We start from the raw sequence: 27,826 nt of genomic DNA on the forward strand, positions 1-27,826 counted from the left end.
AGCATGAAGTCTACACTCTTGGAGACACATTAAAAATATGTGTGCATAGAGGTTTTAGCGATCAAGCAGTCTTCAAATTTTGTTAAATAAATAATATATATATAAGAAATGTGTGTATGTAGCAGACATACAGCAGACGCATACAGCTCATATGGCCAACCTAATTAGCACGGTATCTCAGATGAAATTAGAAATCTTGTATACAAAAATTAATAATAATCACCATTTATTACTATGCTCGACAACATCTATTCAATATGCTTGTGGGGGGTGAATAGTCCCATTAACTTCAGGTTCTGTTGCACCATACACCTAAAACCAATGACAAGACTGCAGACTAAAGTAATGTGGTCCTTTTGCAGTCTGTATTGCACAACATTCTGCCACACCATTCCTTTATGTCAAAATAAAAAAATTCCTTCCAGTAGCACCTTAAAGACCAACTTAGTTAGTTCTTGGTATGAGCTTTTGTGTGCATGCACACTTCTTCAGATACTTCTTCGTATCTGAAGAAGTGTGCATGCACACGAAAGCTCATACCAAGCTCATACCAAGAACTAACTTAGTTGGTCTTTAAGGTGCTACTGGAAGGAATTTTTTTATTTTGACTATGGCAGATCAACACGGCTACCTATCTGTAACTGATTCCTTTGTGTGTTATTAGTATTTTTCCTTCAGTAGAGGAAATATTATACTATGTAGGATGCTTGACATAATTGTGTCATCATAAAAAACGGACTAGTACTATTGACTTTACCGTGTCTGAATTGGTTCAGCATTGATTGGGCATGCTACTATAAATCACTGGAGGATCAACCACAAGAAAAGCCTTTAAGTGAGAATGGCTGGGTGCATAATTTGAACATGTTTCTGCCAATGTGTTCTAATTGACAAGATACATCTTTTCTTCCTCAGTCATGTGAATTGCAAAGAGCAATTTAGCCAGGTATTTCCCAGCTTGTGTCCAGCAACTGATGATACTCTGGGAGCAGAGAATCACACATCAAAACTTCACAGCAATCTTCTTGGTCAGTTTTTGTAGGCAGCCATCTTGCTTTACAAGCCCCTCTGTGGAAAAAGGGGTAAGGAACAAATCTTCCTCCTTTTTGGAGTTGCAGTTCTATGATAAAGTATTATGACAGAATCTTTTGCTCCCATCACATGCATATGAAGCCATATTCAATAGTCGTATTTGTTTTGTTCATGCTGGAGAATTGGAAATCCCAAAGGATGTAAAACACAGAATGGTAAGCAGGAGAAGCAGTTTGTTCAGCCATCTATTACTTTCAAATTTTTCAACTTCTTCTAATGATTTCCCCCCTTTTTACATCCAGTATGGTGGTTGGGTTCAAAGCTTTCATTTCTTTGTGGTGCTTCATATAGCAAGCGTGACTGCAGACCAGCTTGTCTTTAATCTCTACCCTTTGTAGTTTCCAGTCTTTAACACCTTCTTTGAATTAGGAAGTCACTAAAGAGTAGATCATGCTGTATATAAAGAGAAAAGGTACAGTATGAAAAGATCCCTTTGAATATTGCAGCACCTCATTTAGCTTCCTAACCCTTTCCCCTTATGCTGACCCTGAAGACCCATTTCCTTCCTTGCTCTGTATGTGAAACCTGCTCCTTTTTGGCAACTCCATATTATATCCAAATTATGATGGATTTACAAGGAGAATGGGAAAACATGCAGGATATTTTTATTTTTACTGTTTCCCCAGTGATTTCCAAGACATGCCTGAAATTCTGCTTTGTCTGATACTAAGAAGAAACCTTTTGCAATAGTGCGTTTGATCTTTGAAATTTCTGCCAGCAATTCCCTGAAGTACGGGCAGGATTTCTATTTAAATGTTCCCCCTCCCCCGCCCTTTTCCTTGCGATGCAAGAAAAATGAAGATTAATGAGAGGGGTTTTTTTCTTTGGAAAAGAGCCATAAATAATGTAATTCTGGTCATAGCTAAACAGTGGAGTCCTTTTAAATACAAACTCACACCTAATTAAAGACTATTGCTTTGTAGAACACTTCTAAGGAAACACACTGATATGTTCCAGCAGAAGCCAAATTAGACATGAGCAGACCTCTGTGTGCAGTTTTTTGTTTTTATACATTTTAAAACCCTATTTTATATTAAAACATCACAGTTGGAGCTCAGGACAACATACATGGTGTTCTGAGGTGGCGCCCCAACTGACCAAACCCAGACCCAAGTTGCTTCACAAGATTGCTAAATCACGTACCTTCAGATATGTCCATAGAGGAACCTTTCAGTAGGAGATAGGTCTGGTCTTAGCATCAAAAGGGACACCAGCCTGGGGTTGAGGTGGAAAATAACTTATTGTGTGGCAGGGGAGGGAAGGAACCTGTGCTCTGCAACCATTCACTCCTCCTGCTGTTTAAAAACTGATTGTGCTCTCTATTTTCTATATGTTTGGAGGAGATACATGTTTAGAACACATGGATCTGTTGCCATCACCTCTGGTTCAGCCTCTCCAACAGGTAACATGGTTCTTCTCTCAACCTATTAGCAATCTGGGCAGTGTTCTGCCATTCCACTTCCTGTTCCTTGAATTCAGTCCTCCTTGCATTTCCAAACACCCTCCTCTGTCCCCATTTCAGAAAACAGTCAGCAGTTTACTTTATTCACTGTACTCTTTCCAAATTGATTTTACTTATAAACAGTCTGCGGAGGTTAATGGCAGATTATATAATCTATAAAAGGTATTGTTGCCAGAAAAGTGTTTTGCTGCTTTTATACATGGTAGCTTTCTCCAGGTAATGAAGCATGAGCACACATCTTGATGTATTAACAGCTCACAAAAGAAGTGTGTTAGGTCTGGTGGCACACAACTAAGGTAGGGCTGCGGCAGTGCAATGGATTAAGGGGCAAAAGCAGCTTCCTGGGCTGTGTACACGTTACCATCTTAAACCCTAACTAGGTTATTCATTTTCTCAATTTGGATCAGAGCTAGTTGGGTGAGGGAAAATGCATCAAAATGCAGTATTTCATAAGAAGCAAGCAGGGCAGATACAGGATAGATATAGATTGTGGCTAAGGTCATGTGCACAACATTTCCCTAACCAGTGGTGGATGCAGATTAAATGGGAGTGTGTATGCAGCCTCGGGACGCGGATAGCGATGTGGGTTAAACCAGTGAGCTTCTTGGGCTTGCCGATTAGAAGGTCGGTGGTTTGAATCCCCACGATGGGGTGAGCTCCCGTTGCTCGGTCCCTGCTCCTGCCAACCTAGCCGTTCGAAAGCACGTCAAAAGTGCAAGTAGATAAATAGGTACCGCTCCAGCGGGAAGGTAAACGGCGTTCCCGTGCGCTGCTCTGGTTCGCCAGAAGCGGCTTAGTCATGCTGGCCACATGACTGTACGCCGGCTCCCTTGGCCAATAAAGCGAGATGAGCGCCACAACCCCAGAGTCGGTCACAACTGGACCTAATGGTCAGGGGTCCCTTTACCTTTATGCAGCCTCAGAAACACTGCTCTACCTCCTTTATGGCACTTCAATGCATCATTGGCTAGATCCTAAATGTGCCCAAGAAAATGAACTAATACCTTCATGAATAATTGGCTAGGAAGCTGTACATTTGGGCAAATTAAGGTCACTGCTGCCTCAGAGAAGGAGCTTTGATGCAACACATGTTCTAATGGTCTTTCATTAGCTCTTATATCTGCGGCTGGAAGGAGGGGGAATCTCTCATTCTGAAGCATACCATCAGTCCCCGTCCCCCCACATTGTGATGGCCTGGGAATCCGATTCAGAGGCTGAACCGGAGGAACCCCAGCCTGCACCGGAGTCCCCGCCTCCAGGGCTGGCTGAACTGGGGCAGGGCCTTGGATCTGAAGCACCTGCACCTGTGCCGGATCCTCAGGAGCAGGCACCAGGTGAATCCTCTCTGGCTCTGGAGGTGATTGAAGACACAGTGCCTACAGGTGCGCCTCTCCCAGCCCTGTCAGGGGAAGGTGAGTCTTCCCCTGGGTCCATTAACCCTCCAGCCTCTCCTGAGCTGCAGAGGCTCAGGGCAGAGAGGCGGAGGGAACTGGTTTCTCCCAGGAGGAGTGCTCGCCTTAAGGCCAGGAGAGGCGGGTCTCCTGGGGGCCGGGGCCGCCCCTGGCCACAGAGAAGATAAAGGCGAGTCAGCCCGGTCCCAGGTTGCAGGAGCAACGTCACTGAAGAGCTGTTTCGGCCAGCACCCTGTCCTGTTCCTCGAGAGTTCCTGTCCTTGCCCTGCTCCTCGCCCTGGACCCCGCTTCGCCCGTGGAGGACTGTCTGCCGACCCTCGACTCAGGTCCTGGACCTCACCCCACGGTAACCTCGCTCTGGGACCAGCACACACACACACACATATATATAAATATATATCTCAAAGTACTGGAAATTCCTCACTTACAAACACACCCTGAAAATTGCTAGCCTCCTTCCATTATGGTCACTTGGGTGTGCCCAGTGGTTTTACAGTACTCTGAGCATGTCACTCTGCGATGACTCAAAAATAGGAGCAGAAATTGGTACAAGATGTACCAGGGAAGGAAGAAAATGTTAAAATGTATAGACTGCTACACAAAATAGTTACTCATTTATTGTTGCGCTACACCTTAATAGAGTATCAGAGGTTTGCACAAAGAATCTGAAAGCCTCAGCAAACAGTACTGGTAATTACCCTGCCTGTTCTTTGTTAAGTGTTCTTAGTTGCAATAACTATAGATCTTCTCTACCCTCTGTCCACCCACAATCGCTCTACCCTCTAAAGCAGGTGTGGGGAAATCAGTGGCCCCCCAGATCCACCCTCTAAGACAGGGATGTGGGCCTCCAGGATGGACAATGAGAGCTGTACTCAAACAACTCTGGAGCACCAAGATTTGCCCACCTTTCCTCTAAGGTCTTTACCACTCTCCTTGAGGGAAGTGAGACCAAGCTTACCAGTAAAGATAGTAGAAGAAGGAGAGGAGATAGAAAGCTAGTTTACACCAGGCCTCTCTTTGGCAGTAGATCAAGGTGTCTGCATTCATTACTGCAGGAGGGTCATATGCTAGCTCTGTACTGTCTGCTGGACAGTGGAAATACCTGAAAAAGAAAAGGAAACACCTGGTGAAGGAAAAGCCTATACACAAGCCATTTGTCATGAGAAGCTAGGGCCTGTGGAATACTTAAAAGGCAGTGAAGCCAACAATTCATGTTTTGCTAGATAGGCAAATGATAGGAGCTGAAGCTGACAGAGTTTTCCTGTAAGTTTGCTAGAGAGGACTCTATGAGAGACACGCCCCCTGTGCCCTGACAGGGAGAGGGCGTAGCTATCCTGCCTGCCAGGCCACGGTCTCTTCCTCTTTCTGCTCTGCCAACAATGTAGAACAGGGTCAGCAACCTTTTTCAGTCATGGGCCGGTCCCCCGTCCCTCAGACCATGTGGTGGGCCGGACTATTTTTTTTGGGGGGGGGGGAATGAACGAATTCCCAAGCCCCACAAATAACCCAGAGATGCATTTTAAATAAAAGGACACATTCTACTCATGTAAAAACACGCTGATTCCCGGACCATCCATGGGCCAGACTGAGAAGGTGATTGGACTGCATCCGGCCCACAGGCCTTAGGTTGCCTACCCCTGATGTAGAACATCTGCTAAGCCTGAGCTCCAAGCTCAGACTCCATTTTAAGCTAGACTTAAGTATGTCTTTGTAATTGAACTACCATTTTAAGCCTGCCTGAACAAAGCTGCTGTATCTGTTACTCTTCAACAAGTACTCCGAGTGGGCAAATTTTTAACTTTTACAAGACTGTTTGTGTAATTATTGTTCTAAAGGAGAGAAAAGGGGGAAATATCGGGAGAATCCAGTCTGCTTTAAAGCCTCCTGGATTACTAAAACCAAAAGGCTAAAACTAGCCTATCTAAGCTTCTCTGGAAGTGACAGATGCAGCAAGGGAAACAATGAACTTCCAAGCAGGAATATGACTTACCTCCAGAAGTGATAGAAAAGCAGAGGAATATTCAAGCCAAGGGTCAGCCATTCTTGAGCACACAGAAACATTATACAGAAAAGGCTATGGATCGAATATTCTGGCAATACTAGCTGGGAATAGGGAAAAGAAAACAGAAAGGATTGTTCAGTTGTTGGATATAATAACTCTAAGTTGTTGTTGTTGTTCTTTAAACCACCTTGCCAGAAAATGAGCCACACCTACAAATCTCACACTCTGCTACACCATCTGGCAAGGCCTATTTGGGTGATGAAAGACAATGATTCTTGGGATCCTGAGCAAGAGAATTCCTGGAACCAGCCTACGCCTTCCTCTACTTGTACTAAGAAGTTATTTAGCCATTTGAAAAGTACCTGGGGGGAAATCCAAGATTATCTGCTGTGCTTTGTGTGGGAGACTGACAAGTCATTGGTGTGTGCATGTGCTTGAGAATGAATAATTAGGAAGTTTTCAACATTTACAGTTTCCTATACAAGAATGAGGTGGATATCTGGGGAAGGCAGAAATTAATTATTACTCCTTTTCTCAGTAAAAAGTAATACTTTTTGAGACCTTAACAAAATTCCAAAGCAGAACTGGTATCTATAATGTAGTTGCAAAACTCTAGCATAATGTACATGGTATGCCAACTTTTCATTTATTTACTTGAGGCATTTATATCACAGCCTTTAGCAATAAAAAGACTATCAGAGGGACTTAAAATTCAGTACTAAGTATTTAGCCTACAGACAGAAAAAGTATTTAGCCCACAGACAGAATATAGTGTGGGAAGTCTGTATCAGAGCCTAAGGAACAGATTTGAAGCAGAATGCGTTCCATGTCCTCTTCCCATGTTGTCCATGAAAGACAGAAATCAACTACTCGCCAATTGTAGTAATGGATAGTAAAAGTGAATTTGCAAATGCACTCCAACCTGCCTGTGTTGTAAGCATTTTTTCACATTTAAAATTTTCTCTGTATGAACACATTCATTCATTCTCTGTGTGTATGTTGATGGCATCTGTCTGTCTCAGAAGACAATGGAGGAGTGTACCTTTGGGGGTGAAGACAAATTGCTGGGCAGTTGCCCAACGCAGGAGAGACATGTTTTGTTGCAGCTGGAGCAGATGAAGGCATCCATGTATGCTGCTGCAGTGTGTTTGGCCATAATTAACATGTGTTGCATGTTACCCAGTTTCCTCTCCTTTTCCAAGCTGCTCTCATCTGCTATTTCCCTCACTGTCAATCCTCTCTAAACTGTGAAATTAGAAAAAAAAACCTTGTCCATTCTATTGATGCCTCATTAGTTTCATTGTTGTTGTGTTAAATTCAAGTATTACTATCTATACTTGCGCTGGTGCAACTATTCAGGCCCTTTTGAAGAAGCAGAGTAGGGGAAATGCTGAATAAAAGGTCAATGACTTCCCCTGACTTTATCAGTTTCCACCAGATACTAGGGACCAGGCACTGGTGAAAATTAGCAAGGCTACCTTATTTATTTCACTAGATAGGAGAGATGGGGGAACATGGTAAACAAGACAGCAGTGGAGTAGACAAACAGGAAAGTTATTGATTGGATCCTTAATCCTTCCTGGTTTGTCTTTTGGTCCCAGTTTACACACTGGTCTCAGCTGCTGGCTTTGTCTCTTGACTCTGATCTCCTGGTGCAATTCTTGGCTCGTGGGTCAGCTCAGACCACTGCCTAGAGCTTAGGCCTGACAGGGCCTGATCCTTTACCCAGTTATGTCAAGATAGATTTCCATACATTGCAGTGCGCACAGCATTAGTTTATGTCTGAGACACAAGCACTTAGCATGAGGGAACCTGGGCTGCTGGCCAACCATTAATGTTTGGATAAACAATGTATGACCTGACTTAGCTTCACATGGAAGTGTTGTGTGTAGCAAATCCTACAGCCTGTCACAAGTGGCCTTCCAGTAGTATATTCCACACATCACACAAATGGTGAGGGCATTAAAGAGCATTTTTAAAAGCTAATCTTCAGACTCCTCTTTCTCTGAGACCTCTGAAGCCTGCCTCTAAGAGCTAATTCAAACATTATACAGGCAAAAACCAATTGACATGTCTCTGATTGATGCGCGATCGCACAAGGCGCCAAACCCAGAAGTGACTTGAAAACATCAGACCAAAAAAAGTCAGACGGAAACAAACCTATATACAGGAAAAAAATCCCATTTATGTGGGTTCAATATGTGTACGACTGCACACATGGGCATCACATGCTGAACCTGGAAGTGACCTGAAAACGTCACAAAATCATCACCAAAACGGGTGGGGTGCGGTGAGGCAGAACTGGATGTTTGCAGGCTTTTAAAACTGTGTTTCAAATATAAACAATTTCACTTAAACACGCAGTGCCTTGCAATGCAACCTCAACGTAAATAGGGGGTTGCCTTTCTCACAAATAAAACTGAGCAGTGTACAAAATGATACAATTTTATGTAATCTAGCTAGAAAGCCTTTAAAATGGTCTCTAATGAAATAACTTTTCAAATTCTCTTTTCTTCCTCAAAGGGTCGTCTTTTACTATTATCATGCCTACAGCATATCAGCCCACGGCAGTGGTTTAAAGGGGCAGGGATCTAGTATCCCGCAATGTCAAATACTCTCTCCAAATGACTGTTTTTATTAACTTGTATAGTGTTCTTTGATACTCTGATTTTTATTTCCATCCTGCCATTTTCTGAAGCGTTTGGAATGAGTAATAGAATGTTAAATACAATTTAATAGGATGTCTTAAGGGTGGGGGAGTCCATCTGTTGAAATCTATTGCAATCACTGCTAATACCTTTAAATGTTGGGTTACTTCATTTGATAGATGCCCACCATTTAAACGCTTTTTATCTGTGACCACAATTAATCTTTCTTGCTAAGAAGGTTGTAACTATGCAATAAAGGAAAAGGAAAGTTCAGTGGTGATAAGTTATTACCAGTGCCTGGCCCCTGTACTGTGAAACTGCCATGATTTATCATCTGTGAAAGATATAACATACTGGAGATGCTCTCAATGAAAAGAAAATAGACACAATGTGATCATAATGGTGGCAGACGCAGCAGTGTTAATAGTACCTACAAAGCATGTTCTTTCAAAGAAAATTTATACCAAACAAAGCCTAGGGCTGTGTCCATACACCTCCACATTTCTTATCCATGCTAGTGGGTGATGATAGTGGGATATTTTCACACTGGATGTTGTTGTTCCCTCTCCTCAATTAGTAAAGGATCCCTGGATGGTTAAGTTCAGTCAAAGGTGACTATGGGGTTGCGGCGCTCATCTCGCTTTCAGGCTGAGGGAGCCGGCGTTTGTCCACAGACAGATTTCCGGGTCATGTGGCCAGCAGGACTAAACCGCTTCTGGCGCAATGGAACACTGTGACAGAAACGAGTGATTGTCCATGGTTTAATGGAGGACTCTGAAGGCCACATTCAGCCCCCAGCGCCAGTGTTCCCCACCTGTCTATCACTTGCTCTATTATACCACGCTGTTCACTCCCTGTTGGAAAAGGTGCAGAGAAGCACCAAGTCTTCTCCAAGGTGATGCTTGTTGTTGTTTCACAAGGGATGTACTCAAGGCAACGGAACACCGTGGCAGAAACCAGAGTGCACGAAATGCTATTTACCTTCCCACCACAACATTACCTATTTATCTACTTGCACTGGCATGCTTTCAAACTGCTAGGTGGGCAGGAGATGGGACAGAGCAAATTCAATCCGCCCGACCTTCTGATTGGCAAGCCCAAGAGGCTCAGTGGTTTAGACCACAGCATCCCTTCCCTTAATTAGTACCTCCCCACTCACCATAAATTCCAAAAACCTGAGGTCTGTTGTGAGCATACACACAGGTATTTGTTCCGCTGTGTGCATAGCTTTTTTTCCTAAAAGATAATTTTTAGAATGTAAGTTTTCTGATAAACCAGATCTTCACGAAAGAGCAGGGATTTTTTTTTACAAAAAAATATGTGTATGCCACTTCAAGCCAGAAAATCTGAGGTATGGTGTGGGCATTCAAACAAGTACGGGTTTGTGTTAGGGTGCGCAACAACATTCCTACCTGAGCTGGCAGAGGCAGTCTCAAAGGTGGTCTTGGAGAAGCCACACACAGTGGGGTTGGATGACTTAGTATCTACACTGAACCACTTCATCTGGTCAAGCTCAGGATTATATACGCAGTACCTCAGGGTCCAACACATGTGGCACATCATAGCCATGATTTGGTTTTTGCCGCTGAGCAAATCACAACTTTTTCAGAAATGTGGAGAACTGAGTTTAGGATTGGTTCCCAGGTGAGCTCTGAACAATTAAATAGGTCAGACCAGGCGTGGGCAAACTCGGCCCTCCAAATGTTTTGGGACTACAACTCCCAGCATCCCTAGCTAACAGGACCAGTAGTCCAGTAGGGATGATGGGAGTTGTAGCCCCGAAACATCTGGAGGGCTGTGTTTGCCTATGCTTGAGTCAGTAGTGGAGCACAAGTGGCACATATCTGGTACTGAGTATGACTGAACCCAGGTAAGAACACACAATCATACCTAACATATAGCAGTGATGGTAGCAAATAAATCCAGCTTCTTTACCATCATTACCATCATGAGATCCCAAGAGAATGAAACCCAGCTTTCCCAATAAGGCTCAGACCTGCTTCTTGAACCAATCTTGAAGAAGGCATGTGAATGCCATATTAAGAGTCAGCAGAAAATGAGTAATAACCTCCCTCAGACCATCTACGGACCATCAATTTCCTCAGCTATTTTTTTAGTTGGCATTTCAACTCTTTCTACTCACATATGGTAACACTGCAGGAGGACAAGCCAATTAGTGAACGACATTTTAAGTCTTCATCATCTTTCTGGAAAGTGAAAATGTCTACAAAATATCCCTGTGGAAATCTGTGATCTGCTGTGATTTGTTCTACATTGCTTACTAAAACAGATAATGTGAAATTTTATCCCCCAGCCCATGAAAAACCCTTACAGGACAGGAAGGAACCATGATTTTCAGAGCAAGGAAATAATTGAATTTCACTTTGGGTTTCCTCTTAGAGCTGAACTACTGTTAGCTGGGGCTCATTGAGAAATATCAGCTGCTAAAGGAACACCTCTGTGAGGATAACAGCCAATTACCCTATTTAACAGCTATTAAGTGGTGCTAATTGCAAGCTATAGACCACAAGCAGGATAGGTTTAGAGCAAGCAAGGGGAAGCAAAAGAAACCGGATGATACGAGCAAGTAGCAGCACTTTAAAAATGTGTGCACTGAACTGGAATAAGCACCCAGCTGGGATGCACATGGTGGCAGCTCCTTTCTTATGTTGTAGACCTTCAAATGCTTGGGAACATTGCATGTGCACTATTAAAACAAACCTACAACCACCACAGCAAATAGAGACTAAAAAACAAATGTGGACCATCTTCACCTATATCAATGTTAAGAGATGGGCTATCCATTGAAGAAAAGAGGGACCTTTCCCCATATATGGTGGGCATGCTTAAAAGAAAACATGGCTTTCGCAGACAATTCTTGGCAGCAGTTTCAAGATAACAGATCCAAGTTCCATTGGACCCTGTTTTCAAAATGGATTATTCCAGTTAAATACTCTATGTGTGGTACAAAAATGTATTAACTACCTACTGAATAGGGGATTAGTTCCTGGAAACATATTGGACTAGTACTGAATCATCAGCACTGATTTGTTTTTCAGACTGAATTTAAGGCACGGAACCTGATTTTTATCCATGAAGTTTATTTACTGCTGTATAGTTAAGAAAGGCTTCCCACCAAGATCCCTAAGTAACCTTTAAAATCAACGAAGTGCACTTATTTAAAATTGCACCCAGGCATTGCATTCAACTAGTATTGGTATGGGGGGGTGTGCTCAGTGTCTGCCACACAGATTTTTTTTTAGAGATTTGCCAAAGCCAAACCTAAGCATTTTTAGAAGCGGTGTAATTTTTTTTGTGAGAAGTGCTTTTGGGAGCCTAAGTTGAATGGGAATTGGGATATTTTGCATTTGTTTTGTTTATTTTATATAGGTTTTCAAACCACTGCTATCCCTGCCACATACCTTTGGGATGGTCTTGGCTACATGCATAAAGAAATGCTACTGCTTTAATGGATCACAGCCACACAGAAGAACTTCAATATTACAGCACAGCGTACAGCGATATTTCAGTTAAGTACTTAACTGAGTGTGACCCACTAAACTCAATGGGATTTACTTCTGAATAGACAAGCAAATATATCTATAGCTCTATATCTATAGCTCGATAGCTCTAGCTACAGCTCTAGCTCTAGTAATGGCTGGTGTAGTAGGGTAGAGCAACAGAGCTGCCCTCCTGATACCTGCATTACTATAGCTTACCTGGATAGGGCAGAGCAGGTTGGTAGTAAGGTTGCAGCTGTGAGGATGCATTGGAAGGAATGCACATGGCTCTGACCTGGCTGCTACCCTGCACCACCAAGGTAAGTGGCAACAATGAGGGTGTTGAGGGAGTGAATCGTCAGCTCTACCCCACTCCACCCACCCTTCCCTTTCTGCCCGACTATATACCCCTCTGAATTCTCCTGGTTAACTCTCACACTTTTCTCTCCCTCTGCCTTCTCTATTTGCATCAACACATATCAGCAATCCTATGATACCCTTTCTTTCCATACAGCTTATTTTGCACTGCAGCCCTATTTCTCATTCCCTCTTCTCTTTCAGTAGCACTGACCTATCAGCACCACCTCTACTGCTATTCCAATTTGTCTGTTTATTTACCAGACAGATCTCCCTGTACCTTTCAGATACCTTCCTCTACTTTATATTCCTCCATACCAGGCATCCCCAAACTCAGACCTCCAGCTGTTTTGGGACAACAACTCCCATCATTCCTAGCTAACAGGACCAGTGGTCAGGGATGGTGGGAATTGTAGTCCCAAAACAGTTGGAGGGCGAGTTTGGGGATGCCTGCTCCATACCAAAGTCTTTCTGTACTCATATTCTCCATTCTACCCCCCACATACACACTTCACAGCTGTTCTCTGTTCTTCACAGATATCTCAGAACTTCCATCTCTGCTGCTCCCATTCTCTCTATGGTGCTCCTAGCTTACTGGGCCTCAAAATATATTCTTAAAATATGGAGATATTAAGTGTCCAGAACAGACAAAAAGGATGGATTTTCAGTTCCACATCTGAAATCCATTCCATCTGAGTAGTCACATCATAATTCCTTGCAAGGCAGCAAAAGAGTTACCACTAAGCTTAGCTTTAATTAATGCCTATTTCCCTGCTGAAAGTGATCTGTTTGAGACCCATCTCTTTGATGTGATGCTAAGAACTAAAGCTTGCAGATTGTGACATCTTTGCATGAACTTCGGACCAAACTAGGTTCACAAGGACACACAACTGCCAAGTAAGTGCTATAAAACTAGATAATAGTGATGATGATTGCACCAAACTTCCCTGAAATATGTCTTTAATACTTTTTTTTAATGAGCCACAAGCTAGGTTAACTTTTCTAATGCATGTAATTTACAAGTAATTACGTTATTTATCTCTTTAGTTGTACAGAGAATCAGTCAAATTATTTGAAAAGAAACAATTCCCATCATTATTGCATTTTCTTTCCACAACAGCATAGGGTACAATTACATTTTTGCCAGTAAAGAACTATCACAAATTACCACTTCGCAGGAAATCACTAGCACCTTCTCGCTATCTCTTGTCAGAAAGTACCATAGGCTCTCACCAACCTCTAACCAACTTGTTGGAAATTATTATACAGTATATTGTTTTGCCATTTGTAATTGAGAGGGGGCAACTCTCCTTACCAAATTCAAGGTACGTTTGAGGGCCTCCTTCTCTTCTAGGTAACCTTTTAATGGCCACATTGCAATGGTGGGTGGGGCCAGAGGCAAAAGTGTTTAGAGCAGAGGTTTTCAACCTTTTGAGTCCATGGCTCCCGTGACTGTTAAGTTGTGGGTGAACATATAAGATGACGCAGCGATTCTTTAGACAGCTCTTGTTTATTCACAGGCCAGAACCGAACTGAACTGAGGGGTTCAGCCAGCCTGCTTATATAGAGCTCCACTACAATGCAACAGTAACAACTTTCTGTAACTATCCAATCACTGAACGTCACTTCCAGTTCCTTATTTGCATATGTGGACCTGAGTGAAAACTATCTACAGTATTCCCCTGCTGGCCCAGGGTGACAACTTCAGTACATAACAGTGACCAACTACATTCTTTCTGCAGCACTACCATGGGGCTCAGACGCCCAGTTATGTCACCCCTTGCCTGCAGAGCTGGCAGCCCCTCACCCCTTTTCAAACACCCTCCCTTGTGGAGTGTTCCCTCTGCATCCTCTCCTCTCCCCTCTCCTTGGGTGTCCTCTGGGCAGCCACTGCTGCTCCCCCTGGTCTCTGAGCTGCCCCCCTCACCCCAAAGAGAGGTGCCTCCTCACACTGCCCTACAGGGGCCTGGGAAGCACCCCCTGGCCAGCTCCAGAGGCACCATTCACATGGGGAGCTTGTAGCCAGAGCTGCTGCAACAAACAGCCATGTAAACCTTTGGGAGGCAGAGACGTGAGAGGGCATCAGAGGAGGGAGGGAAGGGAAAAGGGAGAGAGGCCAGTGTTGCTAACAGCACCCCTGACCATCATTCAAGGCACCCCAGGGTGCCATGGCACACTGGTTGAAAACCACAAGTTTAGAGCAATGCATGTAATTGTTAGCTATGTACAGTAGACTAGTTTCTACACACACTCAAACATTCCTCTGTTTCCTCCATCTAGGCAAGCAGGAGGCATACATTGGAGATCAAAAACACATTCTAGCCCGGCAAAAATACTCAAGGAGGGGCTGAAACAGGACTGGTAGTGGGTGTAGCCTCAGGTGATTGTCAATGGCTTAATGGAGGGACTTTGAAGGCCACATTCAGCCCCCAGGGCCAGTGTTCCCCACCTGCCTTAGTCTATCACTTGCTCTATTGCACCACACTGCCCACTCCCTGTTGAAAAAGGTGCAGAGAAGCACCAAGTCTTCTCCAAGGTGATGCTTGTTGTTGTTTCACAAGAGATATACTCAAGGCAAAAGGAACCTTGATTCATACATTGTGAAGTTCTCAAACGGAATCCGTTCCAGAAGTCCGTTCGACTGCCGAAAACGTTAAAAAACCGAGGCGTGGCTTCCAATTGGCTGCAGGAGCTTCCTGCACTCAATCAGAAGCCGCGTCAAGAAGTTTGACTTCCAAAAAATGTTCGCAAACTTCGGGGTTTGCAGCCTTTGGGAGCCAACATGTTTGAATCACAAGGCGTTCAAGAACCAAGGTACGACTGTAAACACTTTCTGCTGGCAATGAGATTAATTTTTGGACACGAGAAAGGAACCTGGTTGCAAGGGAAATGATATGGAAGAAGCCTATGTAAGCTGATTTCTCCAAAACCTTTCAAAAGCACTTTATTCCCCTCTACCTCTCTGTCTGCCACCATTATTATTATTATTGTACCACCCTTCATCTGAGGATCACAGTGCAGTTTACAATATTAAAACACAAGAATACATACCATCGTAACAGACAAAGACAACACCTTCCTCCCGCCCCCGCCCGCAGTTTAAAAGCCCATAGATTGTTTAATTATCCAAAGGCCTGGAAGAAGAGGAATGTTTTTGCCTGGCACCTAAAGATACGTAATGAAGGAGCCAGGTGAGTCTCTGGCGAGAGGATTCCACGAGCAGGGAACCACTGCAGAAAAGGCTGGCGTCCTCTGGGCCTCATCCATATCATAGGGGCAGGAAGAGAGAGAACACCTCTTTTCAGTGACTCTTGCAACCTTGCAACAGCTCTGCAGTTTACATAAACAGCAAATTGCTCCATTTCTCCTCTGACAAGTGAGGGACACTTTACAGAAATAGTCCCAAAATAAATGATTCATGAAAGAATAAAGGGGAAAGGATTTCCATGAACTAGCTAGAAGTTTTGTACTCAGTGTATTTTTAGCCCAATAGAAATTTTGTTCTCGGTGATAAAAATGTGAGGAACAGAAACAATGCCTTAATAGAACTTGTCTTCAGGACTTGAGTTCAGAGTTCACCCAGAATCATAGGCAATCTGGAAGTGTCTCAAGGGGCATCTAGTCCAACTTTCACAACAAGCAACAAGACTTCATTCTGTCTTCTTGGTAAAAATTCAAGCTCATCTCTTTCTGACTAAGGCTGCAAATCTATGCACACTAACCTGAGAGTCAGTCCCAATGAAATCATTGGGGCTTACTTTTGAGTAGGCTTGTATAGGGTTGCACTGTAATGGAGGCAAGATGCTTCAGCTTGCTATAATTGTTCCCGTTTACTGGATTACATTTTTGCTTACAGCCAGGATAGTGCATGTTCTAGACAAGTACAGTGAGGAGCAAAACTCACAAAACTTAGTTTTCCGGGAATCTCGGTTTTCATTTTAGGACAAGTAGGTTGCTAGCCCTCATGGCCCTCAAGATGAGTTTGAAAGCATTTTTTAATTGATTTACAGAGCAACTGTATGCATGTCTACTCAGACGTAACTTCCATTGAGTCCAATAGGGCTTACTCCCCAGTAAGTGGGTACAGGCAGTATCCTTAGATGTTTCTAGTTGATCAAAAAGCACCCCATATGGGACACTGGTACTCAAACATTTTTTATCTATGCTATATTACCATGAAAATATCAGATGTCCCCTTCTCATCTGAGTCTGAATGTCTTATTAATATGTCTGTTGTGAGGGCCATTATCACAGGATAGGTCTGCCAACAAGAATGGAGCCTCCATATTCAGAGGTAATTTGCTTCTTATTACAAGATGATGAAGGCGAAGAGCAGTATGCTCTTTGTGTTATTACATTGTGATATGCTATTATGTTGTGAAGCAGCCTGAGACCTGTGGCTATAGGGAAGTATACAGATAATAATAATTTCAAAGTTTAAGAAAGCCACCATAAATTGAACACCATTCACACACTCTTTAAATGTGTAACCAAGAAGAAAACTGAAGTGAAACTAAGCAGAAATATTCCAGTTCTATTGCTTATGGCTGAACTGTTGTGTTTTTCCCAGAGCAGTTTTTTAAAAGAAAAGCACACCTTTCCAACACTTAAAAAACAACAACCCTAGAAAACTGTCTGCTTATCTTCCTATAGCTTGCAATATGTTCTCAAGTTATTTCTAGGGCAAACAAACCCAAAAGCAAAGTATGAACTCACAATACAGGAAGAAAATTAAACAGGAAGAAAACAAGGGATATTATCTGGGCCATCATTAAGAAACTTGCTGTCAGGATTCAGGTCTCACACCTGGAACAGCAACACTCCAGGGATATGCTCTATTTTCATATTTCATTTAGCACCTGGAGGGGTGGGACAAAAGATAAGTTATTTGCAGTGCTGTAGTGCTTTCACCACCAGTCTGTCTATTCTGGGATATTCAAGTAGTTGTTGGGAGACTAGAGCAAATTTCTTATAACTAGTCAGTTTGCACATTATGCTAAACCAAACCATGGCTTAGCTGGAGCATGTAAGCACAGGATCCCGAAGAAGACATTGCAGCCACTTTGCTCCTACTGCTGTGTGGCTTAGTGTATTTTCTGAACCCGGGTTCATGGTTTGTTTCTTCCAGACAAACCACAAGCTGCAAACACATACCTGCTGCCTTAGGTTCCATGATGGAAGACAGGTGGGATTGCAACTGAGTAAAAGGAATATTAATTTCTAGTATTCTCCAGGAATCCATCTCTATTTTATATGTGTGAACTTATGATCATCCTTACAGTTTTACTTTAGTTTATTGCAACTGATAATACAATGTGGGGGCAATTGCCTCTTGTAGTTTTCTTGTTATAATCAAAAATATAAAACATACAGAATCAAGGTGGTTTGTTTCTTTTTAACTGCCCATGAACTTCCTTTTTTATATAAAAAAAATTAGAACTATTTACAAGTCTTGCATGGTTAGCAGCACAGCAAGTGGCTTAAATAGAAATCCTAAATATAGCTCTCACTTTGTCTCAAGCAGAGTTTGCCAGGCCATGCTATCTGTGCCATTGTCTCATAGGACATTTAAGCTATTAAAATATGAATTGAACGATTGCCTGAAGAACCGCAGCAAAGGGTTGCTTTTTTTTTTTTTTTTACAAGTGCTAGTAAGTCTTCACAATTCATCCCTGTTGCCTCTTGACGCGGGTTTTGCTACTAATCACACTGTTGGAGGAGCCTTCTACAGGTTTCCTGTGGCCCATCCAATGAGTCAGACTCAGCAGTGTCATGATATAGAGGAGGTCTGAATGGGGAAAGAATTATCCACTGTAAGAAAGATTGCAGGGAGTGAAAAGCCACTAACAAGGCAGCCATCTTTGGACTCTAATGAGTGCAGGCAAAGTGCACTCACTCCATCTCTGTTACAATCACTGTCAATGGAGGGGACCCATGGTGGGGCATTTTCTGTTCTCATTATGTTTTTTGTCACGGGGTAATTCATCAAACCTAAGAATATCTCCTGCACTCTGTTCAGTAAAATTGCCAGAATGCATCTTCCTACTGCCAGGACTTCAAATAGCTTCATTTCTACTAGCTGATAGTCCAGGGCAGGTATAAGAGTGAAACTGGGAGCACAAGGAAAACTTGTTCCACATAGAATCACAGAATAGGGAGAGTTGGGAGGGACCGCGAGGGTCATCCAGTCCAACCCCCTGCAATGCGTGAATCTCAGCTGAAGCATCCATGACAGATGGCCATCCAACCTCTGCTTAAAAACCTCCAAGGAAGGAGAGTCCACAACCTCCAGAGAGAAACTGTTCCACCATTGAACTGCTCTTACTGTCAGAAAGTTCTTCCTGATGTTTGGTTGGAATCTCTTTTCCTGCAACTTGAAGCCATTGGTTTGAGTCCTACGTTCCAGAGGAGGAGAAAACAAGCTTGCTCCATCTTCCATGTGACAGCCCTTTAGATAATGGAAGATGGCTATCATATCTCCCCTCTGTCTCCTCTTATCCAGGCTAAATATATGCAACTCCATCCACTATTCCTCATAAGAAACTAGCACAATTCACCCCCAGGTGTTGGAAACCTGGTGTACTAATGCTGGACACATAAGTGAGACAACCAGATTTAAAAGAGATGTGCGGTATGTCCCACAGGTAAGGTTTTTTTTAGGGAGAAGGGCCGTAGCTCAGAAACACAGCACATTATTTGCATGCAGCAGGTCCAAGGTACAATGTCTGGCATCTGTGGACAGGTCTGGGAAGGACTCCAGCCTGAACACTTGGAGAGCTGATGCCAGTCTGAGTAAATGATATGAACAAGGTGGGCCAATGATCTGATACACATTCGGATGTGTAGCACGGCTGACACCACATTTAAGTTGGGCCTCGGAGTCTGTCTCATGCACCTAATTGAAGAGGTTAAGTCCACTGCTATTTGCAGAGAGCAGAAGGAACATATGAAGATCAGATTGTCTCTGCTTCAGGAATGGGCTGTTGCAAAGGTCCTGGCAATGCAAATGCAACATCAGAGAAAGTCCTGTTCACGCAGCAACAGTACTGTATATATTTCTCTGAGCCCAGATTGCATTATGCTTGTGGTCCACAAACATTCTGGAGCATTTGTCAAAAGCACAGGATCATATCCAATATTGTGTGAGTAGAAGGCAGGCTTGTCCAATGGATGTTTCCCTCCCCCTCCTTCCTCCAAAAGCCTCTGCAGAGGGTGGGACAAAGCCTTTCTCTTTGAGATTAAGCAGATCAGTTTCCCACCCAAATATTTTTTAATTTATGGTATTTTCAGTGTATTTCTAAACATATTGCGAACCCAGAGGCTTTCAAATAGGACTGGGTGCACTTTTAAATAAATATAGTTGCACAGAAGTAGAACTCTCTGAAGTCTGCAGGAATTACTTCTGAGTAAGAATACTGAGTATTAGGACCCCTCCAGACTGGTATTATAACTGCAGGTATATCCTGAAACATGTTATTGACCCATTAGTGCAATAAAGGTGTTTTTATTCAGTTTCATTAGTTGTTCTGCGATGCGTCCCCCGAAGCTACCTCATTATTGCTATCTGAAGGGCAATAGAACAACAAAAGCAGGACACATAGACACCCAAACAGTTGTGGCATTTCAGCAGGAAGTTACAGGATATACACTGATTAGAAAGGAAGTGGTATGACTGCCACAAAACTTTTGCAGGCACAAATAGTATTGAAAGTGGTCCTGTGATGGCAGCAGAGATATGAGATGATCAGAGCCCTCCCGAACTTGAAGCATGGGAAGTCCCAACAATTTTTTTTTTATAATTTAGGCAGAATATTTGGACTATTTGATATGTATTTGTATAATTAGGAACATTCAATGTGATTTGATTAGATTGTTAAAATGGGAAACTTAATAAAAATGATGATGATGATGATTTTTTTAAAAAGAAAGTGGTCCTGTGATTGCCCCATAGGCACAAACCACAATAAATGCGCAATACAAAAGACACCTGGAGGGGTCCTTACATTGCTAGTCCCATCTAACCACACACATAAAGAGCATGGGGAACCTTGGCCTCCAAGTAAGCATCAACAGTACAGTCAGTTATGCTGGAGTTCTTGCCATCCAATGTGACTAGTCAGTGAAGTTTTACAATTCCTATTCAGCCCTTTCTAAATTAAGAAGCAGGTTGACCGAAGTTAGTCAGCAGCAACAACAATGATTTGCAGAGGTAATCAAGGAAGGACTATAAATTCTATTTGTGGCTTTAAGACCAGCTCACTGGCTCATTTTCTAAGAACGTAAAACCAAAGGCCCACCTAGTCCAGCATTCTGTTGACCCCAGAAGCCAAGAAGATTCCTCTGAGAACCCCCACAAGCAAGACATGAAGGCAACAACCTTCTCCCTTTGCTGATTTTTAGCAAGTGATAAGCTGCATATAGCCATCATGCTAGTCACTAGGAATGGGCAAATATGTCGAATACAGTTTCTTTCAGTTTCTCATTTCCCAGTTTCTATCATGGGGGGGGGGTGTTTTTAAGTTCTCATGAATATTCATCAGCATTTTCATGTGAATTTCTCCAACTATACAATATTTTAAATGCAGTTTAAATGCACAATACATTTGTGCATGTTATTTTCACAAATATATGCATTTATATGCGCACTTTAGTGTACACATTTTTGAATACATTACTTGACCAGAGAACAGCCTTGCAAAATTCAGATAACTATAAATTTTGAAGGATAGCTTTATTTCAGGTTGCATATTGTTTTAATAAGTGTGAATTTGCCTTTAAATACGAACTTAAATTGTTTTCTTCCCCTCATCCCTACTAGTAACCAGTAACAGGGCAGGGTATATTTAGGGGTCTCTCATCACAGAAAATTTGTAAACCAAACTAGTATGGACACCAGTGACATGACTGCCATAACAATTTTCTGCATGCATTTTCTAAGTATGTCATGTAGATTGGTCCTATGACTGTTTAAATAAATCACTAACACACTTTCAGACAAAGATGCTAGATTTTTAATATAGAAGGAAGCTCCTTAAATAGCTGGGTAAAAGGCTGTACAGTAGTTGCTGTATAGAACATTGGTCTTCAGCTGATAGCTCCTGCCCAACAACTGGATGATGTTCTACCCTAAGGTGGTTTCTGCTCTAATCATGGAGCCCAGTTGTACCAAAACCAACAGTAATAGTCCCACAAACTTTAAAAATTGTCATGGCTTGAACCAATCATTTTCACAAAAAGACCTTAAGGTGAAATCTTTCATTAGCCCAACTCTTTAAAAAAAATGAGAAAGAAAAGTGCCTAAAAGATTTTGTTTTTCATTCAAGTGAGTTATTTCAGGAGAACGCTTTAGGAAGCAGAAAATGCACACAACACACTGCACTATCCAAGGCCACACAAAGCAATATAATAATGAGGCTGGATACCTGAAGTGTGCCTTAACAATTGCATCCATCTTCCCCAACATTTTACTTTATTCATAAACTAGTTTAGTGTTCTAATTGCTCCCCAAAGCTCTGCCGCTAACCTTGAATACCCCAGAATTGCTATCCAGAGAAAGCTACTGTAAGCAGTTGTCTACCGTGAGTACTGCCTTTCTGTTGAATTATCTTGTTTTCCTTTTTCCCTAAAGCACATATCCCAATTAAAAGCAGCATTTCCCCGAAGACCTCTGGAAAAGGGGACTGTATTAACAAACAATTTAAGAGTATGAAAAGTAACCTGTTCCCTAGAGTGTGCGATATGTGGAGGATGTAATTAACGGAAAGGTACTGCTTCTGCTGTTAGCAAGGATGCTTAGGCTCAATAAAAATTAAATACCAGTGTGGGCAAGACATCTCCAGGCAACACACATATATTAATAAAATTACCTCTGTCTGTTGCTTTACATTACAAAAACTGGGGCACGACTTGGAAACTAGAAGGATGCTGACTTAGCAAGTAACACAATGAAACTATTTCCAGGAGAGCAGTAGTGTCAGTATCTCGGAGCAACAGTGGCGTAGCGTGGGTTGTCAGCACCCGGGGCAAGGCAAGTAATTTGCGCCCCCTAACCCGTGGATTTGCGCCCCCTAACCCGTGGATTTGCGCCCCCTAACCCCCAGATGTTGCGCCCGGTGCGGCCGGCCCCCCCTGCACCCCCCCGCTACACCACTGCGGAGCAAAGAGAAGATAGGAAGCTGCCTTATACTCAGACAGATCACTGATCCATCAAGCTCAGCACTGCCTATATAGATTAACAGTGTTTCTCCAGGGCTTCAGACAGGCCTCTTTTCTAGCCATACCCAGAAACAACAGGGATTCACCCTGGGGCCCTTTGAATGCAAAGCTTCATTCCAAGTGCTCCCATCAGTGAGCTGGGATAGCTCGGTTGGTAAGCATGAGAATCAACCTCAGGGTCGTGGGTTTGACCCCTATGTTGGGAAAAAGACTCCTGTATTGCAGGGAGTTGGGCTAGGTGATCCTCAATGTCTCTTCCAACTCAATGCTTCTATGATGAACTATTGTCCTTCCCTCAAAAACAAAGAACACAAGTAGAACAGCTGCAGTGTTTCCAGGAGCAAGTGAATAATATGTCGACGTCATGCACATTTAAGGACCTGGCCGAGCCAGCCAGTTCCAGACATAAATACGTAGGTGTTTAAAGGTGAGCAAACGCATATATAGGATATCCACTTGTAATGAGTTTGCTGTTGGGAACACCAGTGTGAGACTGTTGTTTCCCATAGCACTCAAAGTGTGGGGTTGCTGTGAGAGCCACTGTGCAGGTAACCTCACTAGAGAATTAACAGAAGATCGTTTATTGCTCAAAAAGTTATGTAAATAGAAAGCAGCAGATGCTTTTCCAAGACCCTTAAAAGAAGTGCTCAGTTTTCCCTTTCAAATGTTTGAAAATCATAATAAAAGGCCCCCAATAAAAGGTATGCCATTTATCAGATTATTGTTGAATAGTTATAGAAAAAAGCGTAGGAACAAAAATTTAAGGTTGTATGTCAGGTTCCAAATTATGCCTCCTAAAGTCATCTGCTTCCTTAAAAAAATGAGGCTATTAAAGAGAAGCCAATGATGTTCTGAAAAGTTCATTTCTTTTTAGAATATTATTGACTGATTGGAAGTCCCTCCTAATTAGCTTCCTTCCTTCCTTCAAAGGTCACATCAGTTTCAATTTCCATTCTGCCGTTATCGCCTCCTTGCTGGAGGAGGAACCTTAGGAAAGGTCCAGTGCTATTTCTAGCAACACCGATATGATGGCTCAGATCCCTTTGAACAGCCCAAAGCCCACAGCTGACGTGGGTTAATTCCTACCTTTCGCAAAAGAAAGCAGATTCGTTCAATATTTCTCAATCGCTCTCTCTGTCAAAGAAAAGAGAGAGAAAGGGAAGGGTGAAAGGGTACAATTTAAGACACTCATGAATCAAAGAAACTACCTCCAAATGGTACTGTGATGAAGAGGGAGTGCACATGTATTGGGGTTAATGCCCATGAGGTCACACAAATTATTTTGACACAATGAGGATTAACTTCTGCAGTCAGGAGCATTGGTGTCCATGGAGGCTCCCTATGCAGTTGAAAACTCTGATTTTCTAGAAGTTTCAATCACATGGGGAGCTGCTTTGGACACAAAAATCTCCCCACTGCAATTCATCCTCATTATGTGAAGAATTATGGTGAATTAGTGTATCCTTGAAGACAATGCTGTACCTGTGTTGACTCTTCAACCCAGTAATGACTGAAAAGCTCTTGACTTGGGTAGAGTTCCATTAATAATTAATCAGTGGTAATAAAATCTGTGTCCACTACTTCAAGATGTAATGTTGTGTCTCAGCAAGTAATCCCATTCATGCAAGGATATCTGCTTGGACACAGGAACTTCCTCTTCCTTTCCTCTCCCCATGTGTGCTCCCCCAAATGTGCTCCAGAGGGTTGGAGGAATCCCCAGAACAGATTTGGGAAGTGCGTAGGGGAAGAGAGGAAGGGGACAAATAAAATGATTGGTTTATTGATTCCATTGCACATGCAGAAGTCCTTGTGCAAATGGGACGACTTCCTTGGATACAAACCATTGTAATGCATTATCCACCAACATGATTCAGATGACACCAGGAAGCAGATTCAACCTCAGATCTAGTAAATTTGGTCACTTTAGTTAAGGTCTGTGTTCATTCTTACATCTGCCATGGTGTAGCAGAAGTTGCTTCCTCTGTTGGGTAAAGGTTGCCACCTTTGAATCCACATCCTTACAAATGTTCAGTGCATGATGGCAGTGAGGGCAAGGGGTGTCTGAGTCAGCACTGTGTAGACACACTTCTTTTCCTTTGTGGCAAGAGACATCCAACAAATAATTGCTGCTTTAAGTGTAACCATGGTGATGAGCATTGGCAGACCTGAGCTTTGCCCAAAAAGTTTAAGGAAGCCTTCTCTAGTCTTCCAGTTTAAGCTTGGCATTTCAGCTTGGTTAAGCAAACATTGCCACTTGCCTTGTGTGCGTGTTTTATTTATTTATTCATTTCACTGCTCAACATGCTTCACCGGTTTTCAAAGACGTTGGAAAAACCCCTCCGCCTTCCCTTCAGGTTCTATTTAGGTAAACATGGTTACTGTACCTTTCACCTATGGAATATATCAGCTATTACATCAGAGACAAATTCTCTCACCTCATAAGCAAGTTTAACTTGATTTGCTACAGTGGCTATCTCCCTCTTACACTGTGAGACTTCGATCTGCTTCTCTAGGCAAAAATGGACATGAATTCCTACAGCAGTCATGAGTGGCGAGCATACACAGTCATGCAGCTTTAGAGAGAGATAACTTCTCTGCTGTAGAGCTTGAAATCCTTAAAAGGGGAAATGATTCCCTAGGATGAGGCGCTGGCTACAGCCAGGCATCAAGGGGAATTTAAATTCTACATTCCCTTTGGAAATAACAGGGTAGTTATTAAAGGTTAACAGACTTAAGCAGCGCAGCATCTACAATCGGTCTTTTAGTCATTTAACTATGAGCCATAGGCTCAAATAGCTGTTTTTCAAGCCTATCTTTTGGAGAGATGCTATTCCTGAAACCTTTGGAGCTGCCACCAGTCAGTGCTGGGATAAACAGTCCATAGCCGAACTTGATGTGAGGAAACTTCATATATCCACAATCTTCACCGCTTTGCCTCCACATACAGCTGTTTCAGGTGTTATGGAAAATGTAGATTCCCCGCTATGTAAATAAGCCATGGCAAGTCTCAAGCTTGCATGCTCCCTCCTCCTCTCCCTTCTTCTCATATGCTCCAGAGGAAATTGGAAGCATCTCTTTCCACTTTTAGGTCCCAACGTGGAGACGTGGTTTCTTTAAAATCTGTAAAAGCTCACACAAGTCAGGATTAAGCCACTGTTTCTGATCTAGGCTTGTTCATTAATTCAAGTTTAAACAAAACAAATTCATCAACTCTGAACATAAAACAGAGCACTGTGGTTTGTTTAAAACTCAAGAGGATGCTTTTGATCTCCTCTTCTGGCATGCAGTAGGAGAGGGAAAGAGGAGCATGTGAGGCCAAGGCTCATTCACATAGTGGGAAACCATCCTCTAACCTCTCATTAGGCCCATTGTCAGGATTTCTGGGGATGGGGTAGTTTTGTCACAGCCATTATGGTGGAGCAATGGAGCAACAATCTCTCTATGAGGAATGCAACTAAAATGTATTTTCACTCATATAATTATCCACAGGGAGTCAACATGTCCATATGATGAGAGTGGCCAGATGATCAACTGACCACTTCGCCACATGACAAGCTATATGTAATGCGTGTTGACTTTGCCCTTCAAAAGCACAGCTGATTTTCAGTTATGTGAGTCAACCCTTGGTATGTGCCTTTTCCCATTCCAACACCTCTCATTTCTGAATCAGAAATAATTATATCAAGACTCACCCTGTTTACATATTAAAATAAATTTCACTTTTAGGCAATCCTGATTCAAATCCATATTTTTGTTGACAGTTTAGCATTACTATCAAAACTAAATTACTATAAAATAACAGAACAGAACTCACCGCATGCGCTGGGTTGCACTGATCTATAGGGCTCTTGAAGTCTGTCTTTAACTCATCAAATGCGATTATCTGCAAAAGAAATTTTTCAAACACTGAAATTACATTACTTGCAAACAGGTCCTGTCCCCCCACCATTAATTTATCCTCTCCTGCTATGGAGAAAATCCACCCTTTCAATTATAATAGATTCAATCCAGATTATCTCCAAGACAACTGGCACTTGTGTCAGGCCACTAGGCGTGAATTTGTTGTACAAAAATGTGAGTATGGCAGTTGTTTGAACTTCCATATCTGAGAGATCAAAACCATGGACACCTTCCCAGGTCCCAGGTACTTTCATCCCACAGACAAACCAGAAGAGCAACTGTGTCACTCAGTAGCAGCAAAAAGATCTAATGTGTGTTAGTGCCATAGAATGGGGTGGAGAGCCTGTGGCCCTCCAGATGTTGTTGGACTTCAATTCCCATCAGCCCTAGCAAGCATGGCCAAATATGGGAACTGTAGTCCAGCAAAAAAATAATAAACCCCAAAACTGGAGTGCCACAGGTTCCCCATTCTAGCTTCAGAGGCTAACTGGTCATGTTATTAGCTCTTGGTGATACTGAGGCATTTTTATCTTTAAAAGGCTTTTCTCATTATTTTACTCTGTGCTTTTGTACATGAAGATTCTTACACGTAGACAAACTGGAGTGATCTATTGGGAGGTGTGTTCTGCCCACCCAGATACATATTCCAAATATTAATACTCGTGTCAGCTTCCTGAAGTGTGTGTTCAGATCAATATGTATTTTTATGCAGCCACACTTTCACTACCTTTTCTACATGACTATTAATCTCAGTGTTCTTAACAAACAATGTGAGAATCAAATCTAGCTTCAGAGAGCAAAGCTCCAAAGAATGTACCCCAGCAACCTAAGTGGACATATTACGGGCCAAAATATGTTAGGTTTTCTGGCCTCTATCCTCCACCTGGCTTTGAGGAAGACTTAGAAGGGGAGGAGGAATTGCCTAGAGAACCGTCATCCTCCACTCCAAGACTTTCCAGATCGGAGGATGTGGTATTATTGACCCTTCAGACTCAGAGGACAACTCCAATGGAGTGTACACTGCTGTACCTGTGCTTTAAGACTCAGTGGCTGAAGAATCATGCACTGGCCCTTTAAGGACCACAGATAGCTCCCAAAGGGAATGAGGTTAACAGCTGGCCCAGGCCAGACAGGCCTTCATGCTGCTCAGACAACAGCTCTTCTTAGGCGAATTCCAGCCAGTTTCTCCCACAATGATCTGTCCAGGGTCCTGACAGTCTGTGCTTTGCCTTCCTTGC

General features: G+C 42.7%; 1 protein-coding gene across 2 annotated transcripts in view; it reads right to left on the reverse strand.

Annotated features, from left to right (window-relative positions):
* Positions 1 to 508: 508 nt before the first annotated feature.
* CNIH3 (cornichon family AMPA receptor auxiliary protein 3) overlaps positions 509 to 27,826 on the reverse strand; it is a 60,617-nt gene continuing 33,299 nt past the window's right edge. Inside the window, exons 2-7 of one of the 2 annotated variants that reach the window (XM_083496174.1) lie at positions 26,503 to 26,571; positions 23,775 to 23,822; positions 5,957 to 6,069; positions 4,925 to 5,068; positions 2,236 to 2,307; positions 509 to 1,485 (exon numbers count right to left, since the gene is read on the reverse strand). In XM_083496174.1, coding sequence (XP_083352300.1) covers positions 2,238 to 2,307; positions 4,925 to 5,068; positions 5,957 to 6,069; positions 23,775 to 23,822; positions 26,503 to 26,571 — 444 coding nt within the window. In that variant the 3' untranslated portion in view covers positions 509 to 1,485; positions 2,236 to 2,237. The remainder of the gene's footprint in view (positions 1,486 to 2,235; positions 2,308 to 4,924; positions 5,069 to 5,956; positions 6,070 to 23,774; positions 23,823 to 26,502; positions 26,572 to 27,826) is intronic. The other variant, XM_083496175.1, reaches the window with a different exon arrangement.

Source organism: Podarcis liolepis (assembly GCF_965112155.1).
Source record: "Podarcis liolepis genome assembly, chromosome: 3".
NCBI classification, from domain to species: domain Eukaryota; kingdom Metazoa; phylum Chordata; class Lepidosauria; order Squamata; family Lacertidae; genus Podarcis; species Podarcis liolepis.